Source organism: Antedon bifida, chromosome 6 (genome assembly GCF_963402885.1).
Source record: "Antedon bifida chromosome 6, ecAntBifi1.1, whole genome shotgun sequence".
In the NCBI taxonomy this organism is placed as follows: Eukaryota; Metazoa; Echinodermata; class Crinoidea; order Comatulida; family Antedonidae; genus Antedon; species Antedon bifida.
In genome coordinates this window covers 19,768,392-19,791,601 of record NC_136231.1, presented here as the reverse complement: position 1 = coordinate 19,791,601, position 23,210 = coordinate 19,768,392, and the positions used below count along the sequence as shown (strand labels likewise).

At 34.0% G+C, this 23,210-nt stretch overlaps 2 protein-coding genes across 3 annotated transcripts in view; one reads left to right on the top strand and one right to left on the bottom strand.

Annotated features, from left to right (window-relative positions):
• The window catches only part of LOC144845527 (mutS protein homolog 5-like), a 63,696-nt gene that overhangs the window by 28,128 nt on the left and 12,358 nt on the right, over positions 1 to 23,210 (bottom strand). For both annotated transcript variants that reach the window (XM_078702918.1, XM_078702919.1), the window contains 4 exons: positions 22,239 to 22,463; positions 4,621 to 4,744; positions 3,467 to 3,544; positions 2,198 to 2,269 (listed from right to left, as the gene is read on the bottom strand). In XM_078702918.1, the coding sequence (XP_078559044.1) occupies positions 2,198 to 2,269; positions 3,467 to 3,544; positions 4,621 to 4,744; positions 22,239 to 22,460 (496 nt within the window). In that variant the 5' untranslated portion in view covers positions 22,461 to 22,463. The remainder of the gene's footprint in view (positions 1 to 2,197; positions 2,270 to 3,466; positions 3,545 to 4,620; positions 4,745 to 22,238; positions 22,464 to 23,210) is intronic.
• On the top strand, positions 9,983 to 10,931 carry LOC144844826 (uncharacterized). Its single transcript, XM_078701914.1, has one exon. It carries the CDS (start codon positions 10,142 to 10,144, stop codon positions 10,925 to 10,927), a length of 786 nt encoding a protein of 261 aa, XP_078558040.1. The 5' UTR covers positions 9,983 to 10,141; the 3' UTR covers positions 10,928 to 10,931.

Sequence of the window (23,210 nt, the reverse complement as noted above, 5' to 3'; positions counted from 1 at the left end):
GTTACAATGATAGTTTTCAACTAAACACAATTACAGAACACTGAAAAATTAAATATCGCCTATAACACTAAATCCAATGAAATTCCCCTTTTCCACACTAGCATTCAATTCAATACACAAAGTAGACTTTTTTAAGGCAATATTGGTGATCATAAATTATACTAATAAAAAATCATAATAATAATTGTTGAAATCAGCAGAAGAGGTCTTATTGTCATCTCACTAAATGTGACAGGGATGTCAGAAAACGGCTGAATTCACTTTATAAATTTTGTTGAGGTACAACTCTAAAACCACTTGGTATAAAGAATATAAACTCCACATACTATTTTGAAATGACCATATCATTGTTTGATGTTTTACTGAACAATGATGTCATAATGGAATGGGAAAACCCCTCTGATGATTAAGCTTATTTCTGTTGCAAGGGTATCATAGTGTTTCGGTAGAACATTTGACTCACTACAGGATGATGAAGACACTTGTAGTACAATTGGGTGAAATCCAATTACTATCACACTTTCAAATAGTCTGAAAGGATGACACAAAAAAAAATTATCAAGAAACGCGATGTTTTGATTTAGACAGAAAATTTCAATAGGCAGTTTGCTTCTTAGCCCCTTGAGTTGATCCACAAGGAACAGTTTTTGTTTCTAGTAAGTATTATGCTTAGCCAGGTCTATTACATTTTAAATCCAACTTCTTAGATTGTAACACGCAAGATTTATCTTGTAATTTGAAATGGCACTGATCCAGCTGCAAAAGACTACTTAAAAATACTTCTACAGTACCTAAAATAAATTCCAAGGCGGCTCATGCTAGGGGACCAAAGCTTTTGACAAAAAGATTACTTTAGGCCTAAAAGGCCTAATACCTAGTACAGTAGAATTTGCCTGCTGCAGGCTTTGTCTTTTGAAAATTATAGGTGTGCTACAAATTGCACTCCTCAATACATTCAGGGATGCTGTAGGTGTGTTGTTTGTATTTTGGTGTGTAGACATTAATTTAAGCGTGTTGTAAATCACACTCCTCAGGGGCATTTTAGGAGTGTGTGATTGCACTCGCTCGCCTTAAAAGACAAGGCCTGCTGCTGGCTACAGTAGGATTGGACAAATTATCATGAGCTAGACTAGCACTGCTGCTGGTCTCTGGTGGTTTGAAAAAAAGTAGTTGTTCTAATCCTACAAACTGCAGGCTTGAATTAAATCCAGATCTCATATTTAACTTATTTTTACTTAAAATTCATTAATACTTGAATTAGATTAAAACTCAAAAGGGGTGTACGATTTTCCCAAGTGGGGGTATTACCACAATGTGGGATATTCGCACAACAATACATTCAACATATTTAAACCCTTTTAACTCTACTCAAGATCAGCTATTAATATTATCACCAACAAACCTTGTGCTAGTTATTAAAAGTAATTAGGAAGGGGAGGAATTCCAATTGAAGTACCATGTTTCTTCCTTCCTTCACTCAAATAAGACCCTATTATAAGTAATTACGGTATGCAATGCAACCTATGCTATGCTAAATTTTGTTTTTCTGCAAATGCCTCAGTGACAACAAGACAATATGCCTTGCTACAATATTCATTAACGTTTATTTTTCCTTCTAAAGCACGTTTTACATGTTTATCTTTTAAAGCAATCTGGCAGAAGTTAATGCCATACAGATGGCAGACTTGGATGTAAAGTAAAACCATACTGTAACATAACCACACATCAGTCTACTGCCAAGCATAAAATGTTATTCATTTGACATTACATTCATGCTCTAATATGCACTGTTACATCACAGAAACATAATATTAGTAGAAAAGATGCATGAGTTAATCATTTGGGATTATTTGTTGATAAAAATGATAGTTATGAATATATTATATTCAATTGCTTATTTGCAATATAAAAATGTGGAAGAATACATTATATTCAAGATACAACAAAGTGTCAAAGGGTTAGCCATACTGTAAAAACAAAAAAAATTATGTTTGCACAATATTTCACAGGAAAGTTTTCTTTTAAAATCAAAGAAGAGTTCTACTTTTTTATACTTCGGTAACTGTATTGTGCCTTAGAGAAACTCTGGAACTAGGGCAGGATTGGTACCAAGGATCCTGGGATTGCATGTGTCAACCACCAAGCTACAGTTTACAATTAACCAGTTTTATATTTATTCATTTCAAAAGAAACTTACCAAAGTCAATACTGGGGACAATCTGTACTCTTTCAGACTGGTTTACAATCGCCTCATTTTTATCACTTGTTTCTGAAATAAGATGTATATTGTAGAAATAACAGCCAACCTTCCATTTAGCATGTTTGTAAATGAGAAACATTCAGAAACCTCAATATTACCAATGATAAAGTATTAAAATATAATTAGTTTATTCCAATATAACTACTAGGCTAATTGAACTTACTGGAAAAAATGTAGCGTTACCATCATTGAAGACCGTTCATAAAAAAGTACATTCTCTATATAGGGTATAATCAAGGAAGAATTAAACTACACTCTTCCCTGGTTGGTACAATACAGATACTTCATTTGCTTTGATTTTTAACTTTACATTGGACACTGGGTCAGTGTTATTTCGAACATACGATTTGGCAACTAGAGGTTCATTTTTCTGATAATCTCTCCCGCACCCACAATAACAAAAATCCTGCATCCGCTCCAGTGTGCAGTAATTAAGGTTTCACATTGAATTTAATATGAAATTCAAGAATTCCATATCAGGTTCATTGAAATTTAGATTAAAATCAGTCACGTTTGCAGAAAAGACAGGAGTTTTGTGGAAAAACATAATCCTTCTTCCTGAGCATATCAACCTTGCCCCTTATATTATGACATTCTCAATTTGAAGAGTACAACACAAAATGATAGAAAAAATAATAGAGAGAGAGTTCATTTCAAGATTCAAAAGTTCATTTTGATTCAAGTATTCAATGTTAAATTATCCAATTTCGCTACAGGATGTGGGAACTTTCAAAATCTTACAAATCTCATGGAACAGTCCAAAGAAAAATTTAGAAGAACCCCAGTAAGTATGCTGAAATGAAAAAAGTGTGTAAATAGTAATGATAAGAAAAGAGTGAAAAAAGTCTTCTAACTGAGACAGCTAACTTTATTAGGCTACTATAGTACTAGAGTTGTATTCATGATGTTCAAATAGGGAAAAGACAGCAATCAACGTTAGATAGTAACTCTTATCCAAGTTGCCACTTGAATACTCATTATATTCATTTGCCATTCCTTCTTCCAGAGTTTAGCCCTCTTCCATTTTTATACTTTATCTTTGTTTTAATTTTTTTTTTAATTACTTTTTTCCTTGACTTTTTTTTGTTTCACTCTGTCATCTTTTTGTTTTGAAAGAAATAAATATTGATTTTTTTTTATATATTTGATTTGTATATTATTGCAGAAGACAAAGATAAAAAGTAAGGGAATATGCTGAATATTTACCTGGTTGTAATGCCTTTAGGAACTGTTCATCCTGTTTGGAGCTGACAATAATACATGCAGGCTGTACTTCTTGCAATACTGTAATTTAAAATAAATTATGTCTTTAAATGGCTGAAAAGTGTGTGTACCATGTACTAACTCTGCAGAGATATGTTTTTGAATATTATCATTCAATACTTTTAATCGTACATTAATGCCTACTCTGGACATAATGACTCGGTGGCAGATCCATTATTTTGAAAAAAGGGGGCTGAGAGCTATTTTGTAAAATGAAATACTATCCTATATTTTGCATTGAAAGTTAGGGCAGGGTCGGCTCTGGTTCCGCCTGTGTGTCTTGTTTTCTGGAAAGTCCTGTCTTCAGAAGCATTTTATGTGATATGAAAGAATCCGGGAATTTAAAAAATTGAAGATTCTGATTTGGTAGTTTCTAGTAAAGCAGAACTGTAGCTTGTTAACGTTAACATGCTTCCTAAAAATGTTTATCACTTACAAAAGCTCGTCATTAAATATGGGCCAACATTATAATCAGGTTAGTTCACGATATCATTAAAAAAAATCTTTGTGAAGTGTGATACAGTGGGCAAATGTTATGTTGTGTTTTATTTTAAATGTGCTTATATCTATGGACATTTTATGTCTGCATATACCTTAAATTTAATTGATTATGACATAAAAGACAAAAAAAACTGGGTTTAAAAAAGGCTATTAGCATTGAGAAACTTGTAAAAAAATAGGTCAATAATTTAATTAGGTCATATCAACATTATGATTTTCAATCAACACATAAAAATAAAATTCTTGTAAAATGGAAAGGCTAATATTAAATAGATTATTCCTGTTCATTTTAAAGCTATTTCTGAGGATTTTTAAATGTCTTTTTGGTGGTAAAATATTAATTTTATGATAAATACTCAATACGATATATGTATTGGGACATGGTTCAAGAAGCAGAGACATTGTTAAATGACTTATCGTACCAAAGGAGCCTTTTAAGTGATAGGATTATCAACCCGGCAATTAATGTTTGTTATATTATTTGTAAATTTCAACTACTGTACTTTACCAAAATATTGGAGGATCAGGCATGTATATGTTTCATGACAGCACATGGTATGGCATCAGAAATGTCAAAATGACTTTGATAATCTTACCTCTTTTACATATACGGAAATTATCTGTTTCTGTTATATCAAGCATAAGATGAAGTTGTGATGTTTCTAGATCATAGTAGGCTATTCCAACAAGTTCATTGTGCCAAAACACGCTCATGTATTTCTGTATAAAAAATAAATAATATTTAATATAGCTTATAGTTCTAAGTTTACTACATATTTCACAAGATTGAGTGTATAAAATAGATAAAGTACATGGTTATAATTTAATGTTCTTACAAACTGGTGATTTCGGAGTTTAAAAAAAAAATTATCATACTTAAGCGTATATAAAAGCTACAAAAAAAAAATGTTGCAAAAGCTTTCTTGTAATGTTGAACTTCTTTTCAAAATAAATGAACTTCTTTCCAAAATAATCTTTTAAACCAAATGAATTTATTTTGAACCATATGAATTTTCATTTTCAAACTATATGAAAATCTTTTCAAACTATATGAAAATCTTTTCAAACTATATGAAAATCTTTTCAAACTACATGAACTTCTTTTTCAAAATATATGAACATCTTTTTAAACTATGAACTTCTTTTCAAACTCTATGAACTTCTTTTCAAACTACAGTACAGCTATTAATTATTTCTTCGTTCCCACGAGTAACCCTTCGTAGCCCACACAAAGGCAAAGGTATTGTTTTTTGATCGCGAACCTAGATGAACTTCTTTTCAAGCTAAATGAACGTCTTTTCAAACTATATTAACTACTTTTCAAAATAGATGAACTTTTCAAACTATGTGAACTTCTTTTCAAACTAGATGAACTACTTTTCAAACTAGGAACTTCATTTCAAACTATGTGAACCTCTTTTCAAACTAGATGAACTTCTTTTTCAAACTAGGAACTTTACTTCAAACTATGTGAACTTCTTTTCAAACTAGATGAACTTCTTTTCAAACTAGATAAATACTTTACAAACTATATGAAATAATTTCAAACTAGATGAACTTCTTTTCAAGCTAAATGAACGTCTTTTCAAACTATATTAATTACTTTTCAAAATAGATGAACTTTTCAAACTATGTGAACTTCTTTTCAAACTAGATGAACTACTTTTCAAACTAGGAACTTTATTTCAAACTATGTGAACCTCTTTTCAAACTAGATGAACTTCTTTTTCAAACTACTGTAGTTGCACTTCTTTTCAAACTATATGAACTACTTTTCAAATTAAATTAACTTCTTTTCATTTGTCAAACTTAGTGTATGTGAACCTTTTTTCAAACTATGTGAACATCTTTTCACACTATGTGAACTTCATTTAAAACTAGATAAACTTCTTTAAAAAAATTAACTTCTTATATACAAAAATAATTTTAAAGAAAACATGACTGACTAAACTATTCTTACATGCTGACTATCACTAATTTACATACTAATGTCACTATAACAATTTATTATACGACCTTAATAATACCAGAGCAAGGAGACCGTTTAATGGTCACGATCTTAATCAGAAATATTGAGGATATACCTTAGTTATTAAGGAAACAATATGTCAATATCAGTTTTAGTCAGAAGATACGATCAGAAAAAACAGCAATAAGAATTGAAATATTACTGGAAGCTATATTAATGAAAATATATTATATCTACATTGTATATAAAAATAACAATGAATCATCATTATTATTAAATTAATATTTGTGTAAAAAATTAACATTAGTAGGTAATCATGATAAATTTGTACAATACAAAGCAATATTTCCGAGACTCACTATGTGATAAATATATGTTACTATACTGTAGTTCTCATCTGCATTGTAAAATGAAATATCATTTTAAAAAATGTCCTCAGCAGGAATTGAACCAGGGTCTAAAGTAAAAAATATTTCATTCATCGATTAAATTTATTTTCAAATTCTAGAAAATTATCTTTAATGTTTTCAATAATTCCTGCTTTAAAAACTGGCCCCATTGGCGACTACCCAAGTTTTTCACTCACGGATATTTAATTAGAGACATGTAACAGCAGGGATTAGACCAGTAAACGCAAGCCATCTTGCCCCTTCCTATCATCTTTTGTCCCTCCCTTGGGATAAACAATAGAACGTACAATAGACTCGCGCCGTCAGATGCCTGGCCCGACGACAGCGATATGACAGTTGTATTACAAGTGCAGAGCAGGTGCACGGAACGCTTAGCATAGGGAGGAAATTAAGCGGCTAAACAAGGTCTGTTTTTCTTACAGCCTTAAGTCTTCTAATTCAGTAAAGTTCACTGATTCTAAATTTGTATTAAAGGAACATTATCAAGTACAAGAAAACAAGCCCATATCCAGGATTTTTACAGGGTTTGTTTTTCCATTTAAAAAAAGGGGGAAAAATTGTCATGAGCTGGACTAGTTTAGTTAGGTCTATTACTATACTTTCACTGCTGATCTCTTGTCTGAAAAGGGCACTTCATAAAAAGGACACCCCCACCCCCTTCAAATGGCTTTAAAATATCTGACAACAAACTTGTAATCAGATTTCTTTCTTATGTATGAAAACCCAGACTCGATGCAGAACCATATGGATCAAAGTTTTGAAATACTGTGAGAATTTATGATTATAACCTTCCATAAATTCATATTTATCTTTAATACATTTAACTCTCAATCTTTAATGAACTGGGTCATATTATGAGGTTTAGAATACCTATATGTAAAATGACAGCAACTCAAAACAGCTTGTAATTAATTGATGTGGCCAATTATAAAGAGGGTATTAATTTGTGTACTGCCCTCTATAAAGTTACAAACTGATGTAGTTATACTATTCTCCAGATACTCAACTCATGGGCAGGCAGACGTACAATAGACATACTGTAGTAGTCCTTATGACCTATTACAAAGTAATTAGGCTTAACATACAGTACTTAAAAATTATTAACTGTATGATTTTTGTTCTTATCCTATCAGATGGAGAGAGCATTATGTTGTAATGTAGTATTAAGGGATAATGTAATCGGCATGGGTCCGAGACCTGCCATATTGCTTGTATTCTTAGACAAGATAATTTTACTCTTATATCCTTTTTCAGATCAGATGCAAGGCTGCTGGGATCACTTGAACTTACATTGCACATTATTCAATAAGAATATGGGACAATTTCCAGGGATGCTGATCATGGTCCCGGAATAATGGAAAGAAAGTCACCCGAAGTTGGGTATCTGGAGAATAGTATAACTACATCAGTTTATAACTTTATAGAGGGCAGTACACAAATTAATACCCTCTTTATAACGAAGAAGAAGAAATAAATCAAATAAATCAAACTTCTTTTTCTACAAAAAAATTAAACTTTCATTGACAAGTGGTGTTCGAAGCAGTAATGAGATCATGTTCTAAAAATGAGAACTGCTATCAATATATTATAATTTGTGTCTATACTATCTATTTATATAACAACTTCCTTAGTGGACATTTCTGGTATAAAAAAACTCACTTTCTGTTCGCAAACAAAAAGATTGCAAATGATTACAGTATCTGTACCAATTTGTAATATAAAAAAAAGGTGGGGAATATTTAAAATTTAAAAGCTGAATTTTTTGACACATGACATACATGATTATAACTTACTAATTTTTACTTATAAACCGAAGTGCCAATTTTTACTGAATAAAAAACTAAACACTGAAATTTGTAGATTTTTTTTAATACACAAGGGTCAATAACTTGACATGAATTCTTGGGTGAATCTGTCAAAACAGATTTAATATGTAGGAAGGAAAGACATTTTGAAAGCTTTGTTTTCAAGTGTAGGTGGCTCTTTTACCTTTGTAAGGCATTTGACTTCTTGCCAATCAATAAGCCTCTCATATTTAGAATTTCCTTATCAATTTCTGGTAAATTAAGTTCAATGAAATACATTCTGTTACGATCAAAATAAAATTATTTCACAAAATTTTACTACATACTTGCCAACATTTGAAAAAGTGGTAAATATCACGGAACTAGTCGAGGCCAAACTCACCAACGCCTTAATTTTGTGAAGCCCTGGGGAAAATGGAGGGCCAACTAGTGTACTAACCTGGCTGTGAAATTAAAGTACTGTCAATCGTGTTTGGCTGGTTTATTCCAAGCTTAATAAATAAAAGACATTTATGTTGAGGGTTATGGAACCCCTGTCCCCAGTGTACAGGCTTAATTGACTCTATAGGCCTATATAATAAGTACCAGTTTCACATTTGAATATCATACAAATCTACATTTCTTTACTTCTTTACATTGTTTAGTTATTCTTTTCTTGCATTATATTATTTATGTTCATTATCAGTTGTATATTTACAGTATTATGCTACTCTGTATTTTGCTTTATTATTTGTGGAAATAAATATTATTATTATTATTGTTCAACAGAAAAGTTAAAATTATTAAAATTGTTATTATTAAAAAATAATAAAACATATTGTTTTATTTAGTCACTTAATGCATAATTTATTCAAAAGGTATTGATACAGTATATAGACATTTTAAAATGCATTAAAAAAAATACCAAACTATCACCTATAATTGCATTTAATAAAGAAAATCCTGTTATTTACGTTGCAACAAAATGTTAAACATTTGTTAACGTCTATTGGGGATAAAGGGTCAAAATGTTGAGATATTAGGACGAGGGCAAGTTGGAGCAAGGACAACATTTTAGGGACTAATTAGGGTAAAGAGGAAATACAAAACAGGGTAACTTCCACCTAAACTTAATATAAAGTAAAATGAAAGCAGAGGGTATTAGCCCAATTTTATGTGTAACGTTAAATGAAAAACATGTTCGAATACTTGAGTATACAGATTAAGAATTAATTGGATCGCAGTCTTCATGTTATATAGTGAAAATAATTTTGTACAAAAAACAAACCAATTATGCCAACTCAATCCAAAGAGACTAAAAACTATATTAAAAATGATCTCAGTAAGCCATTCCTGCAGTGAGTTTAATACATGGACATCAAGACATGGTGTAGACACAAGGTGGCAGAAGAGTAGACACAAGGTGGCAGAAGAGTAGTCACAAGGTGGCAGAAGAGTAGACACAAGGTGGCAGAAGAGTAGACACAAGGTGGTAGAAGAGTAGACACAAGGTGGCAGAAGAGTAGACACAAGGTGGCAGAAGAGTAGTCACAAGGTGGTAGAAGAGTAGTCACAAGGTGGTAGAAGAGTAGTCACAAGGTGGCAGAAGACTAGTAGACACAAGGTGGTAGAGACTAGTAGTCACAAGGTGGTAGAAGAGTAGTCACAAGGTGGTAGAAGAGTAGTCACAAGGTGGTAGAAGAGTAGACACATGGTGGTAGAAGAGTAGTCACAAGGTTGTAGAAGAGTAGTCATATACGGTAAGTGTAAGTGTAGTCGTCGTTAAGAGCAGACGTGTCTTAAATCGCTCTCTCTAGCCTCACTACATTCAGCTTCACTACGCGGTGACAGTTCAAATTTCCCGCAGGACAGTTGTTGTGTTAGGGCACTCCTGTAGCCTAGCATTTATTTGCCGGTGTTTGTCCGCTGTACATGTACGTATTAATACACCATCATGGCCGGAAAGAATACAAGGAAAGGTGGTAAAAAGGACAGCGGTAAGGAGTGTTGCGAACTGAACACTGATACAGCACCTATCATTGATGTGGAACCGCTTACTATTACTGTACAAAATGAAATTTCCAATATAATTAAAGGAAATACGAGTATTTTCAATGACCTAGCCGAGAAAATTGCGAGCATTGTTAAACACCAGCTGATTGAAAGCATTACACAAATTGTAACAGATGCAGCAATTGAAGCAATACGTTTCGAACTTGACGATACTAAAGATCGTCTCAGCAAAGTAGAACAACAGGTAGAGAACTTACAAAATGAGCTAGATGAAGCAGAACAATATTCAAGAAGGAACTGTTTGATTATTCACGGAATAGAAGAGAAACAAGGTGAGATAACAGACAATATTGTTGTGGATTTGTTTAAGAAAAAGCTAAGCGTAGAAGTAGATAAAACATGCATAGACAGAAGTCATAGATTGGGGCCAAAAGTTAAGAAAAACGGAAGAGCAAGAGGAATCATAGTAAAGTTTAGTTCGTATAATGTTAGAAATGAAGTATATAGAGCAAAGAAAAAATTAAAGGGGAGCCATATCTACATTCATGAAAACCTTACGAGCAAAAGATCAAGTTTACTACGTACTGTAAAGCAAAACTATGCATCAGTGGTATCTGCAGTTTGGACACAAGATGGTCGCATACATACCATAATCACTGGCAGTAACGAGAAAGTTGTTTTATCCAGAACTTCCGATCTTAAACAATTACCTAAATGTAAAAGGTAATGTGTAAGAGTATTTTAAATGTCCTAAATTTGTATTGTATTTTATGTAGATAAGATGATTTTATTTGTAACGCATGTAATAAACCATTTCAACCAATTCAATTGTTAAACGAACATAGTACGGGAAGCCTTGTAGACGACGCTGAATTACGTAACGACTCTATTGTTTATCCTGCTTTTGGCATACTATGCAAATTATGCGAGATTGATTGTACAAAGGGTTTTAAAATTGGTCATTTAAATGTCAGAAGTCTCTATAATAAGGTGGACCATGTTCGGAGTTTACTTTCGGAATGCCGTTTCCATGTTTTAGGAATTAGTGAAACCTGGCTAGATCAAAATATACATAATAGTGAACTTGCAATCCCAGGATATCTATTAGTTAGAACAGACAGAAATAGACACGGAGGTGGGGTGGCTATCTATGTAAATGAAAATGTTGATTTTGATGTCATTGACTTTGGTGAAAATACAATTGAATCGGTATGGATAAAAATTAAGCCGGTTAACACTAAACCGTTCGTTATAGGTAATGTTTATAGACCACCAAATTCGTGTACTGGATTTGTTGATATAATGCATGATCAAATATCTTTTATCCTAGATAGTATAAGAGAGATTATTGTTGTTGGTGACTTAAATTGGAATATATTTGATAAACAGCATTCTCGGAACATTAAAACCCTCCACCAAATTTTTCAATTAAACCAGTATATTAAAACTCCAACGCGCGTAACGGAAAACAGTAGTAGTTGTATTGATTTAATTTTTTCAAATAGGGATGACTTTATAAGCAAAACTGGAGTTGTACCAATTGGAATTAGCGATCACTCATTGATATATGCAATACGTAAAAAAATTAAAATAAAATTGCCCCCGCGTATTTTACATACGAGAACCTTCCGGAAATTTAACGAAGAGTTGTTTATTTCTGATCTTGCATCTGCCCCGTGGAGTATTTGTGAGGCGTCCGAGGATGCTAACGAGGCTTGGGACATTTGGAAACATATTTTTACTGATATTTGTGATATTCATGCTCCTATGGTGACGGTCAGGAGAAAGGGAACTGATATTCCATGGCTTACAGACGAATTTGTTTCCCTTTCTCGTGACCGTGATTATTTAAAACAAAAAGCCGAAAAAACTAAGAATATAGATGATTGGAACTCTTACAAAAAGGCAAGAAATAAATTAAATAATTTGTCTAAATCACTAAAACGTGACTATATAAATAATAAATTAAAGGATAATGTTAATGACACTAAAACATTATGGAAAACCATGAAAGACTTTTTACCCAATAAAAAGAAACAAACTAAAACCACCCTCAATGTAAACGGTAATGAAATAAACAATCCAACTGATATTGCTAATCATTTTAATACATATTTTTGTTCAATTTCTAACGAACTTGCATCACATTTTAATGACAACCAAAACGATATTACCTTTGAATCGTTACCACAATTTCAACAACGTTTCAACTTTAAAGATATTAATGGAAATGAAATTAAAGCTTTGTTGGAAAAGTTAGAAATTGGAAAAGCTACTGGAATTGATGGGATTTCCGCTAGATTACTTAAAATTGCATCTTCACAAATTTCTCAAAGTCTTGCCTTTTTGTTTAACTGGTCATTAAGATCTAGTGTTATTCCAAGTGAATGGAAATGTGCTAAGGTTACTCCGCTTTATAAAGGAGGATGTAAACATGAACTTAACAACTACCGTCCAATATCTGTTATACCTATTGTTATGAAAGTTTTTGAAAGATGCATCCATAATCAAGTTATGAATCATATAAATGAGTTTAATTTATTATGTAAAAATCAATCTGGTTTTAGGTCGTTACATTCAACTTCTACTACACTGATAGATGTATGCAATTATATATATAAAAATATTGATAATGGCTTGGTAACTGGAGCAATTTTTCTTGACCTAAAAAAGGCGTTTGATACGGTTGACCACGATATTTTATTACGGAAATTATACACCTTTGGAATGATAAACACTGAGCTTGCATGGTTCAGTAATTATTTAAAAAATCGCAAACAATTTGTTAATTTTAATGGAAAAAAATCAGAAATTTTAAATGTCAACTATGGGGTACCACAAGGCTCAATTCTTGGCCCTTTGTTGTTTATTTTATACATAAATGACTTACATGATAGTGTTGATGGGATTTGTAAAACAGTCCTCTATGCAGATGACACTGCGCTTTTTTATGCATGTAAATCAAATGAAGAGCTTACAACAGTTTTAACTGAACAGTTGGAAAATGTAAAACAATGGTTAGATAAACATAAATTAACTCTAAACATTGATAAAACCAAATACATGCTTTTTGGTACTCATGCACGTGTTAATAAAACAACAGATGAAACAGTAATTTTTGATAACATTCCGATTAAGAAAGTTGAAACGTTTAAATATTTGGGACTTACATTTGATGAACAACTTTCATGGAAAGTACATATTGATTCTATATGTGCAAAACTATCAAAAATTCTACATCTGTTTTATAGATTGAAAAGTTTTACATCTCCTAAAATTATTAAAAGATTATACAATGCTCTATTTTTATCACATATTGACTATTGTTCAACAGTTTGGGGTACTGGTTCAAACGCCCATATTTTAAAATTGCAAAGGGTACAAAATAGAGCTGCACGATTAATACTAGGTGCTGATATTCGAACTCCTGTAAGACAAATGCATTATGATTTAGGTTGGCTAACAATTAAGACAAGAATTGAATATCATACAATTTGTACAATATTTAGATGTTTACAAGAATCTGTACCTTCATACTTATGTGATGTTTTGCAATATATTAGTAGTGTACACAATATTCCAACCAGAAACTATGAAAATAATCTGTTGTATTTGCCCAGATGTAACCTCGAAATATACAAACGTAGTTTTGTTTATTATGGAAGTTCACTCTGGAATGGCCTACCTTATGAATTAAGAAAACAAAACAATTATAACCGTTTTAAATCACTTGTTAAGATTCATTTATTGTTGCCGGTGGTCTAGGATGGTTGCAGTGAAATATATTAAAATATGGTATAAAAGTTATAATAATAATGAGAACATGCATTGAAGTTTAGTTTTAGTTTAAGTTTAGTTTAAGTTGTTTTAAAATTATGTTTAAATGTGTTGTAGGGCCCCTCGGAAGAGCAGTTTTATTTTATTACTGAGAGGGCTACCCTACTGAAAGAAAACGAAATAAATAAATAAATAAATACGGTAGTGGTAGAAGAGTAGTCACAAGGTGGTAGAAGAGTAGTCATAAGGTGGTAGAAGAGTAGTCACAAGGTGGTAGAAGAGTAGTCACAAGGTGGTAGAAGAGTAGTCACAAGGTGGTAGAAGAGTAGTCACAAGGTGGTAGAAGAGTAGTCACAAGGTGGTAGAAGAGTAGTCACAAGGTGGTAGAAGAGTAGTCACAAGGTGGTAGAAGAGTAGACACATGGTGGTAGAAGAGTAGTCACAAGGTGATAGAAGAGTAGTCACAAGGTGGTAGAAGAGTAGTCACAAGGTGGTAGAAGAGTAGTCACAAGGTGGTAAAAGAGTAGTCACAAGGTGGTAGAAGAGTAGACACAAGGTGGTAGAAGAGTAGTCACAAGGTGATAGAAGAGTAGTCACAATGTGGTAGAAGAGTAGTCACAAGGTGGTAGAAGAGTAGTCATATATGGTAGTGGTAGAAGAGTAGTCACAAGGTGATAGAAGAGTAGTCACAAGGTGGTAGAAGAGTAGTCACAAGGTGGTAGAAGAGTAGTCATAAGGTGGTAGAAGAGTAGTCATAAGGTGGTAGAAGAGTAGACACAAGGTGGTAGAAGTGTAGTCACAAGGTGGCAGAAGAGTAGTCACAAGGTGGAAGAAGAGTAGTCACAAGGTGGCAGAAGAGTAGTCACAAGGTGGTACAAGAGTAGTCATAAGGTGGTAGAAGAGTAGTCATAAGGTGGTAGAAGAGTAGTCACAAGGTGGTAGAAGAGTAGTCATAAGGTGGTAGAAGAGTAGTCACAGGGTGGTAGAAGAGTAGTCACAAGGTGGCAGAAGAGTAGTCACAAGGTGGAAGAAGAGTAGTCATAAGGTGGTAGAAGAGTAGTCACAAGGTGGCAGAAGAGTAGTCACATGGTGGTAGTAAAGTAGATACATGGTGGTAGAAGAGTAGTCACAAGGTGGTAGAAGAGTAGTCACAAGGTGGTAGAAGAGTAGTCATAAGGTGGTAGAAGAGTAGTCACAAGGTGGTAGAAGAGTAGTCACAAGGTGGTAGAAGAGTAGTCACAAGGTGGTAGAAGTGTAGTCACAAGGTGGCAGAAGAGTAGTCACAAGGTGGAAGAAGAGTAGTCACAAGGTGGCAGAAGAGTAGTCACAAGGTGGTACAAGAGTAGTCACAAGGTGGTAGAAGAGTAGTCACAAGGTGGTAGAAGACTAGTAGACACAAGGTGGTAGAAGACTAGTAGACACAAGGTGGTAGAGACTAGTAGTCACAAGGTGGTAGAGACTAGTAGTCACAAGGTGGTAGAAGAGTAGTCACAAGGTGGTAGAAGACTAGTAGACACAAGGTGGTAGAAGACTAGTAGACACAAGGTGGTAGAGACTAGTAGTCACAAGGTGGTAGAAGAGTAGTCACAAGGTGGTAGAAGACTAGTAGACACAAGGTGGTAGAAGACTAGTAGACACAAGGTGGTAGAGACTAGTAGTCACAAGGTGGTAGAAGAGTAGACACAAGGTGGTAGAAGAGTAGTCATAAGGTGGTAGAAGAGTAGTCATAAGGTGATAGAAGAGTAGTCACAAGGTGGTAGAAGAGTAGTCATAAGGTGGTACAAGAGTAGACACATGATGGTAGTAAAGTAGATACATGGTGGTAGAAGAATAAACACAAGGTAATAGAAGAGTAGTCACAAGGTGGTAGAAGAGTAGTCATATACGGTAGTGGTAGAAGAGTAGTCACAAGGTGGTAGAAGAGTAGTCAAAGGTTGTAGAAGAGTAGTCACAAGGTGGTGGTAGAAGAGTAGTCACAAGGTGGTAGAAGAGTAGTCACAAGGTGGTAGAAGAGTATTCACAAGGTGGTAGAAGAGTAGACACAAGGTGGTAGAAGAGTAGACACAAGGTGGCAGAAGAGTAGTCACAACATAAGGTGGTAGAAGAGTAGTCATATACGGTAGTGGTAGAAGAGTAGTCACAAGGTGGTAGAAGAGGAGTCACAAGGTTGTAGAAGTGTAGTCACAAGGTGGTAGAAGAGTAGTAAACACAAGGTGGTAGAAGAATAGTCACAAGGTGGTAGAAGAGTAGTCATATACGGTAGTGGTAGAAGAGTAGTCACAAGGTGGTAGAAGAGGAGTCACAAGGTTGTAGAAGTGTAGTCACAAGGTTGTAGAAGTGTAGTCACAAGGTGGTAGAAGAGTAGTCACAAGGTTGTAGAAGAGTAGACACAAGGTGGTAGAAGAGTAGTCACAAGGTGATAGAAGAGTAGTCACAAGGTGGTAGAAGAGTAGTCACAAGGTGATAGAAGAGTAGTCACAAGGTGGTAGAAGAGTAGTCACAAGGTGGTAGAAGAGTAGACACAAGGTGGCAGAAGAGTAGTCACAAGGTGGTAGAAGAGTAGTCATATATATGGTAGTGGTAGAAGAGTAGTCACAAAGTGGTAGAAGAGTAGTCACAAGGTGGTAGAAGAGTAGTCACAAGGTGGTAGAAGAGTAGTCACAAGGTGGTAGAAGTGTAGTCACAAGGTGATAGAAGAGTAGACACAAGGTGGTAGAAGAGTAGACACAAGGTGTTAGAAGAGTAGTCATAAGGTGGTAGAAGAGTAGTCACAAGGTGGTAGAAGAGTAGACACATGGTGGTAGAAGAGTAGTCACAAGGTGGTAGAAGTGTAGTCACAAGGTGATAGAAGAGTAGACACAAGGTGGTAGAAGAGTAGACACAAGGTGTTAGAAGAGTAGTCATAAGGTGGTAGAAGAGTAGTCACAAGGTGGTAGAAGAGTAGACACATGGTGGTAGAAGAGTAGTCATATACGGTAGTGGTAAAAGAGTAGTCACAAGGTTGTAGAAGTGTAGTCACAAGATGGTAGAAGAGTAGTCACAAGGTTGTAAAAGTGTAGTCACAAGGTGGTAGAAGAGTAGTCACAAGGTGGTAGAAGAGTAGTCACAAGGTGGTAGAAGAGTAGTCACAAGGTGGTAGAAGAGTAGACACAAGGTGGTAGAAGAGTAGACACAAGGTGGTAGAAGAGTAGACACATGGTGGTAGAAGAGTAGTCATATACGGTTGTGGTAGAAGAGTAGTCACAAGGTGGTAGAAGAGTAGTCACAAGGTGGTAGAAGAGTAGTCACAAGGTGGTAGAAGAGTAGTCACAAGGTGGTAGAAGAGTAGTCACAAGGTGGTAGAAGAGTAGACACATGGTGGTAGTAAAGTAGATACATGGTGGTAGAAGAATAGACACAAGGTGGTAGCAGAGTAGTCACAAGGTGGTAGCAGAGTAGTCACAAGGTGGTAGAAGAGTAGACACATAGTGGTACTGTAGAAGAGTAGTAACAAGGTCGTAGGAGAGTAGTCACAGTGTCATAGTAAAGTAGATACATGGTGGTAGAAGAATAGACACAAGGTGATGTTAAAAGAGTAGACACAACAAGGTGGTAAAAGAGTAGACACATGGTGGTAGAGGAGTAGACACAAAGTGGTTAGACTAGAGTCACAGAAAAACTGTTGTACTTCTCTAAATATGCCAATGTTCATTTTTCATTCAACTGTATTAAAAACTGTACTTTTGGTTTTTGAAGTGCAGACATGCGGGTATTCAGTAAGGGGAGTTCCTTCCTTAATGTCTACACCACTAGCTATGTTATTTAAACCCCACTGTATTGATGATATAGTGCTAATTAGATAACAGTTCTCCCTTGATACTTAATTTCCCAACTATTTAATTTGGATTAAGTAAGACATCCTTTACGTAATAACACTTTAAATCACCTGCTGGCTGAGTCAGCGGCAACAGCGTTGTTTCTTCCTCATCTTCAAAGTTGACGGAAATGATTCAACTTCTATTTAATGATTTATACCACATTAATTTGGTAATTAGATACATTAAAATGATTAAACTGACAAATACACACAACAAAACAACCTTTTTTTGTTGAAAATTCTTCAATGGCAAAATCATTACTTTATCATTACTTTTATCATTTCTGTCTATTTCATGACAGGGAGGATTCACAAAACAATCAAGCTAGATACATTCAAATTTGTAAACAATAAAATAGTAGTAAACCAAATTCAAAGATGGGTGAAAGGGATGTTGAAAGGTCACCTTTTTTTTTTATTTCATACACATCCAAACTGCCAGTTACAGGAATTATATAGTGTACAATGTATTTTATTGATGCCATATTTGGAACTCATACTAGTTATATCTAGCCAAAGGTGTAATGGATCAGTATAGTGATAAATCCTTCAAACATTCATATTTGACGACCAGCATTATACTATTCATGTAATACTGTAATAAAAATTCTAAAATTATTTGCCAGAGGATTATTGTAATTTAACCATATGCCAAAAAGGTACTAGAAATTGAGACCCACAAATTGAATAAAAACTTGGCAAGAAGTTGCTGACTGTTGTAAGTGTAGGGAATAAACTTAATAAGCAGTAACGGGCCATTGTAAAAATAAAATAATTAAGTTTAATAAACTGTTGTTTCTTAACTGTTTGATGATACAAAAAAGTGGCAATAAAAACAAAAGTATTGCATTTTGATAAAGTTTGCACTTGAGAATTATCAAGGTACCATACAAGTAGAGTATGTCTGAGAATACATTTTTAGGCCTTTAGGCCTGTTCCCTAAACAAATCTCTTGTTTTTAAACGATATCGGTGACAAGTTCTTGTTGTTCATCTTACACCGCAAAAAGTTTGCGTGCAGTTTGTATCTTAATGTCGTAACCTAGAGTGAACCGGCAACAGTAAAGCAAGGATGTGAGTCACTTGCGGGGATGACACAGCCTAGTGCTCAATGATGACTAGCGAATCACGATGACCCTCTTATGAATCTTAGTCATAGACAACACATTCTTCAAATGAAAACTTTTGAAAACACTGAATCACCATTTCACTGTGAATAAAGTTTTAAGCAAAATGATAGCTGTATAAAACGGATAAACGTGGTCATACTATGAAAAAACTAACTCGTTTATGATAAATAGTGATGCACAGGTGTACAAAAAGTGCAAAATCATCGATTTATGACATTTAATAATTAAAAAATAGGAGTAATTTTGTGGATTATTAAATTCATTTCAATAAAACATAAGGGTTTTTTTCCACTTCAAAACATCAATAGTACTGCATTTATGAACTTTTTAATACTGCCATCTCTAATAAATACATTGAAACATGTCTGGTACTCATGGTCAAAGAAATATTTCATCAAAATGTTTTTTTTATGAACGAAAAAAGCTGCATCCATTAGCTTCTGACTATTACACTCTCTGTGAGATATAAACCAAGACATAAGCACTGCTAGACTTTATTTAACCAAATTAAAAGATGCTCCCAGAACAAATATAAAAATATTTGACTTGCCAACGGCTATAAGCGCTCACTGGCTAAACCTAGGGGCTCGTTCCAGAACTTAAGAGGCCTCAGAGCATGAGCAGCTCCATTGCAACTGCGCAGCGTTGGAGGCTCCCTTTCGAGTGCGAAACCGGGGGATTTTCTTCCTACGCTACGCCACTGATTTTGAAGTTTAAACCAATAACCAGGTCTAGTATGGTACTTTTTGCCTGTGAAGAAACTTTTTATTAATAAAATTTGAAAATGAGCTCGTTTCGGCCTATATATAACAAGGCCAGTGAATGATAAGGCAAGCAACTTCATTCAACACCATAGTCTTTGGGGAAGCTATTTTAAAATGATTTGGCATAGGTTCAACATGAATACATGGTACTGTACTATGGAGATAGACACTCCATACTACACTCATATTAGCCTTATCCATACAGACATGTGTTTAACTATCATACACAATCAACTATCTGACATCCCAAAACTTTATCTAAACAAAATATTAATCGTTTTCAATAAACTGGGAAAGAATCTACAACTTGATAAGTTTCTTGTCAGAAAATTAAATTTAAAGGAATTAAGAATCAGCAATTAAGAATGATTATATAAATGATCTTTTAAATCTTAAAGGTTTATTATTGAAATAGTATGACTAACCAAGTGTCAAGCAAATTGTTTTAAAGTCGAAAGTTAAGTTAAAGAATTAAAAAGTACAAGTAGTTTATTATCAAGATACTGTGACTTGCATCATTTGTGGATTAGGTTTCCATGACTCATATTGATTAGAAAGTTTTAAAATAACTTGCATAAATTACAGTATAGTTCAAACTTGGTTTCTATTTAATAACTATTAGCAATGTGGTTAATGTATCTCTGTAGTGACACTGCAGCATGGTTTAAAAGTATTGTTTAAAATAACAATTCATGGGTTTTTGTTCAAATCCAGTCTCAGGTCAAACTACATTTCCTCATTGCAAAATCAGTTTGGAAGGCTCTGGTTTAATGGCTAATTTGGTGGCTTAATTAAGTATGACAACTAATATGTTATTTAAGCATAGACGCACAGCAGCAATGCAGTCTATTTCATAATAAAAGTTTCATTTTGTTTTCACGTTTAGGGCTGAGGAATAGGTATGGCAGATGTTGGATTTAGAAGGGAAGAATGTATTGTTGCGGGTATTCCTCGAAAGGATTTGTATGTGTGTAAAGTGTGATACTTGCAGAGCCTTTGGTAACACTAACAGTCAAATGGAATCCTACACATTCTGAATAAGAAATTACTTTATATTAGAGATTAGAAAGGCAAAGTAATTGTAGGCTGTCTAGGCACAGATTGTTTACAGGTGTTGTTGATAAGCTTCAACAACTTTCTCCTTTAAGTTCAATTTACACATGCGAGTGGTAACGGTAAACGGAAAAGCCCAAGCTTGTCCCATGTAAAGACTGCATCTATCCGGAGGGGTTTCCACTCCCACCCGTCTGCTCCACGTTTTGTGTTAATGGTCATAAGAAATAATATATAAATTTTACATTTTTATTTTCCACAATTACTCCATTTTTTATAACTGTATAATTAATGACAGCAACAACAAAAACAAAATCGACCTGAAAAAAAAAGTAGGAAGGAGGACTAAAAATACTTTTATCAAATTAAATTTCATATTTAAAGAGTGACAACCCATCTTTAAATTGAGTATGTTGACAATGTTTTGTATCTTTTTAAGAGTAAAATAAACATACTATAATAATAACAACTGACAAGTGATTGAAAGGCAGCCTCATACACCCACTGTGTTGACCTTCTTGGTATTAAGCAGGGATTCTACAGCAATAAGAAGTGACACAGTCAACATGTTATGTTGGGCCTGGACATGGGTCTATAGGGATATTAGTCATAGTGGTCTAACAGGGTCTCTTACCACACCCTACCATTGAACGGGCCTTGACTTCTTCACATGCATTCGTTAGAACAGCGTGATCGGCCGCATACTGTTTCCCCCAATAACACTGGTGCAACAACTTAGCAGTACAATTAAATTAGCATGTTTCATGTCATTAGTTATTGCGGAGTAAATTAGTTGTGTAAACCATACACCCTTTGATTCATAGTATAGGTGTTTTGGTTTGTTTTTTAAGTTAATCAATTAGTGAACTCTCCCAATACTTTACACCCTTGAGCTGGCCTAATATGTCTACTTTTGCCAGAAATTCTGATATTCAGAATGTGTTTTTAATGGTGATGGCATCCTTTGAACCTAAAGAAGTCTGGTTTTGGAAGAGTTTCCAGTTATTCAGAGAGTTTGGTATTATATATTTATTGGGAGAGTTGTTTTAAATTAGTATATTTTAAAAACCCATGTTTGGTGGTGGTAAAAAAAAACACTGCTTTTAGATATTGACAAATTTATGTTATTTGGTTGCCATAAGTGAAAAAGTTGTATGCCTGTTTGTTTCCGTGAGTCATACTTTGATATAGGCTGAGGAACACGGTGGAACAATGCTTTAAAAAGTGTACAGTGATGCCTATCTAAGAACATTTTCCAGTATGACCCTATGTTCCAGAGCGAAGCATGTCATTCTCCATCTCTGCAAGACTTCTTCCGTATCTCAAAATCTGTGCATAATATGAGTTTTCGTTTTTGCCAATTGAAAATAAAAGAAAAGAATGCCATTTCTGTTCCGATATTTTGGAGGTGATGTGTTTTTTATTCAGCTCAATCACTCTTAGAAAATGTTTTTCTTACCTCGGAACGAGTAGTTTCAAACAGGTCATGTCCTTGTGGATTATTGTAGACTTGAACATCATGGCTACTGATAGTGTTACTACCAAAATTGGAGGAAGCTGGGGTAGATAAAGATAAAGCACTGGTAGTAGCATTGGTAGGAACACTTCTACATGATGTATTCAACGCACTCGTAGCATCTGTACGGATGCTGGAGCTGAAGAACGAACTAGTAGAATCCATTATCTGGAGAAAAAAAATTCAAAAATTACAACCTAGATATCAGATCCTTTTAAATGCTTTGAAAGATTTTCTTATGAGCACTTAAGTAAGTGAATCATACACAATTTAAGTATTAAAAGTACAGTAGGTAAATGCAATGTTATGTGTTACATGTCACTCAATAAAATTGGTAGTTTAATCTTCATATCCATAATTATGGGCACATCACATTTGTTTGTCACATAAAGTTTGATAGTGTAGACAGAGCTTTAATTGTAACCTTTGTCAGTTTCAGACAGAGAAGATCTGCTTTCCGCAAAATATTGAAAGCCAAACCTACGCTTAGTCTACACTTAAAATTTAATCTGCACAAGAAGTAGACCAATAAAGAGCAACATTTTTCAGTGGGCTTATGACCAATTTTTCGCAGCATTCCAAAACAATGAAGACCTCTGAATTTTCCAAAAATGTTATCTATATTTACATTAAATTATTTAAAGATCATTTTGTTTGTTCAAGTAATGATTTTCAGTACCTATAGAAATTGATTTTCGTTGTCAAAAAACTTGTGGGTGGCTTTCGCAGTGTTTATTGAAGGTTTCAATTTTACATTTTTATACTGAATGTGTGAAAAATAATTTAGTGGCTGATGATAATTTCTGTGTGGGTGTTAAGTTCCCAGGTCCTGGGTTAAAATAAAGTCATGAATTTTTTTACATGTAGGTCATGCAGTAAAAATCCAGGGTTCAGCATTTTACTTGTCTGACCACA

Bases quoted from the DNA above. Each gene is read 5' to 3' on its own strand.
- LOC144844826 (XM_078701914.1), top strand. From the start codon at position 10,142: ATGGCCGGAAAGAATACAAGGAAAGGTGGTAAAAAGGACAGCGGTAAG.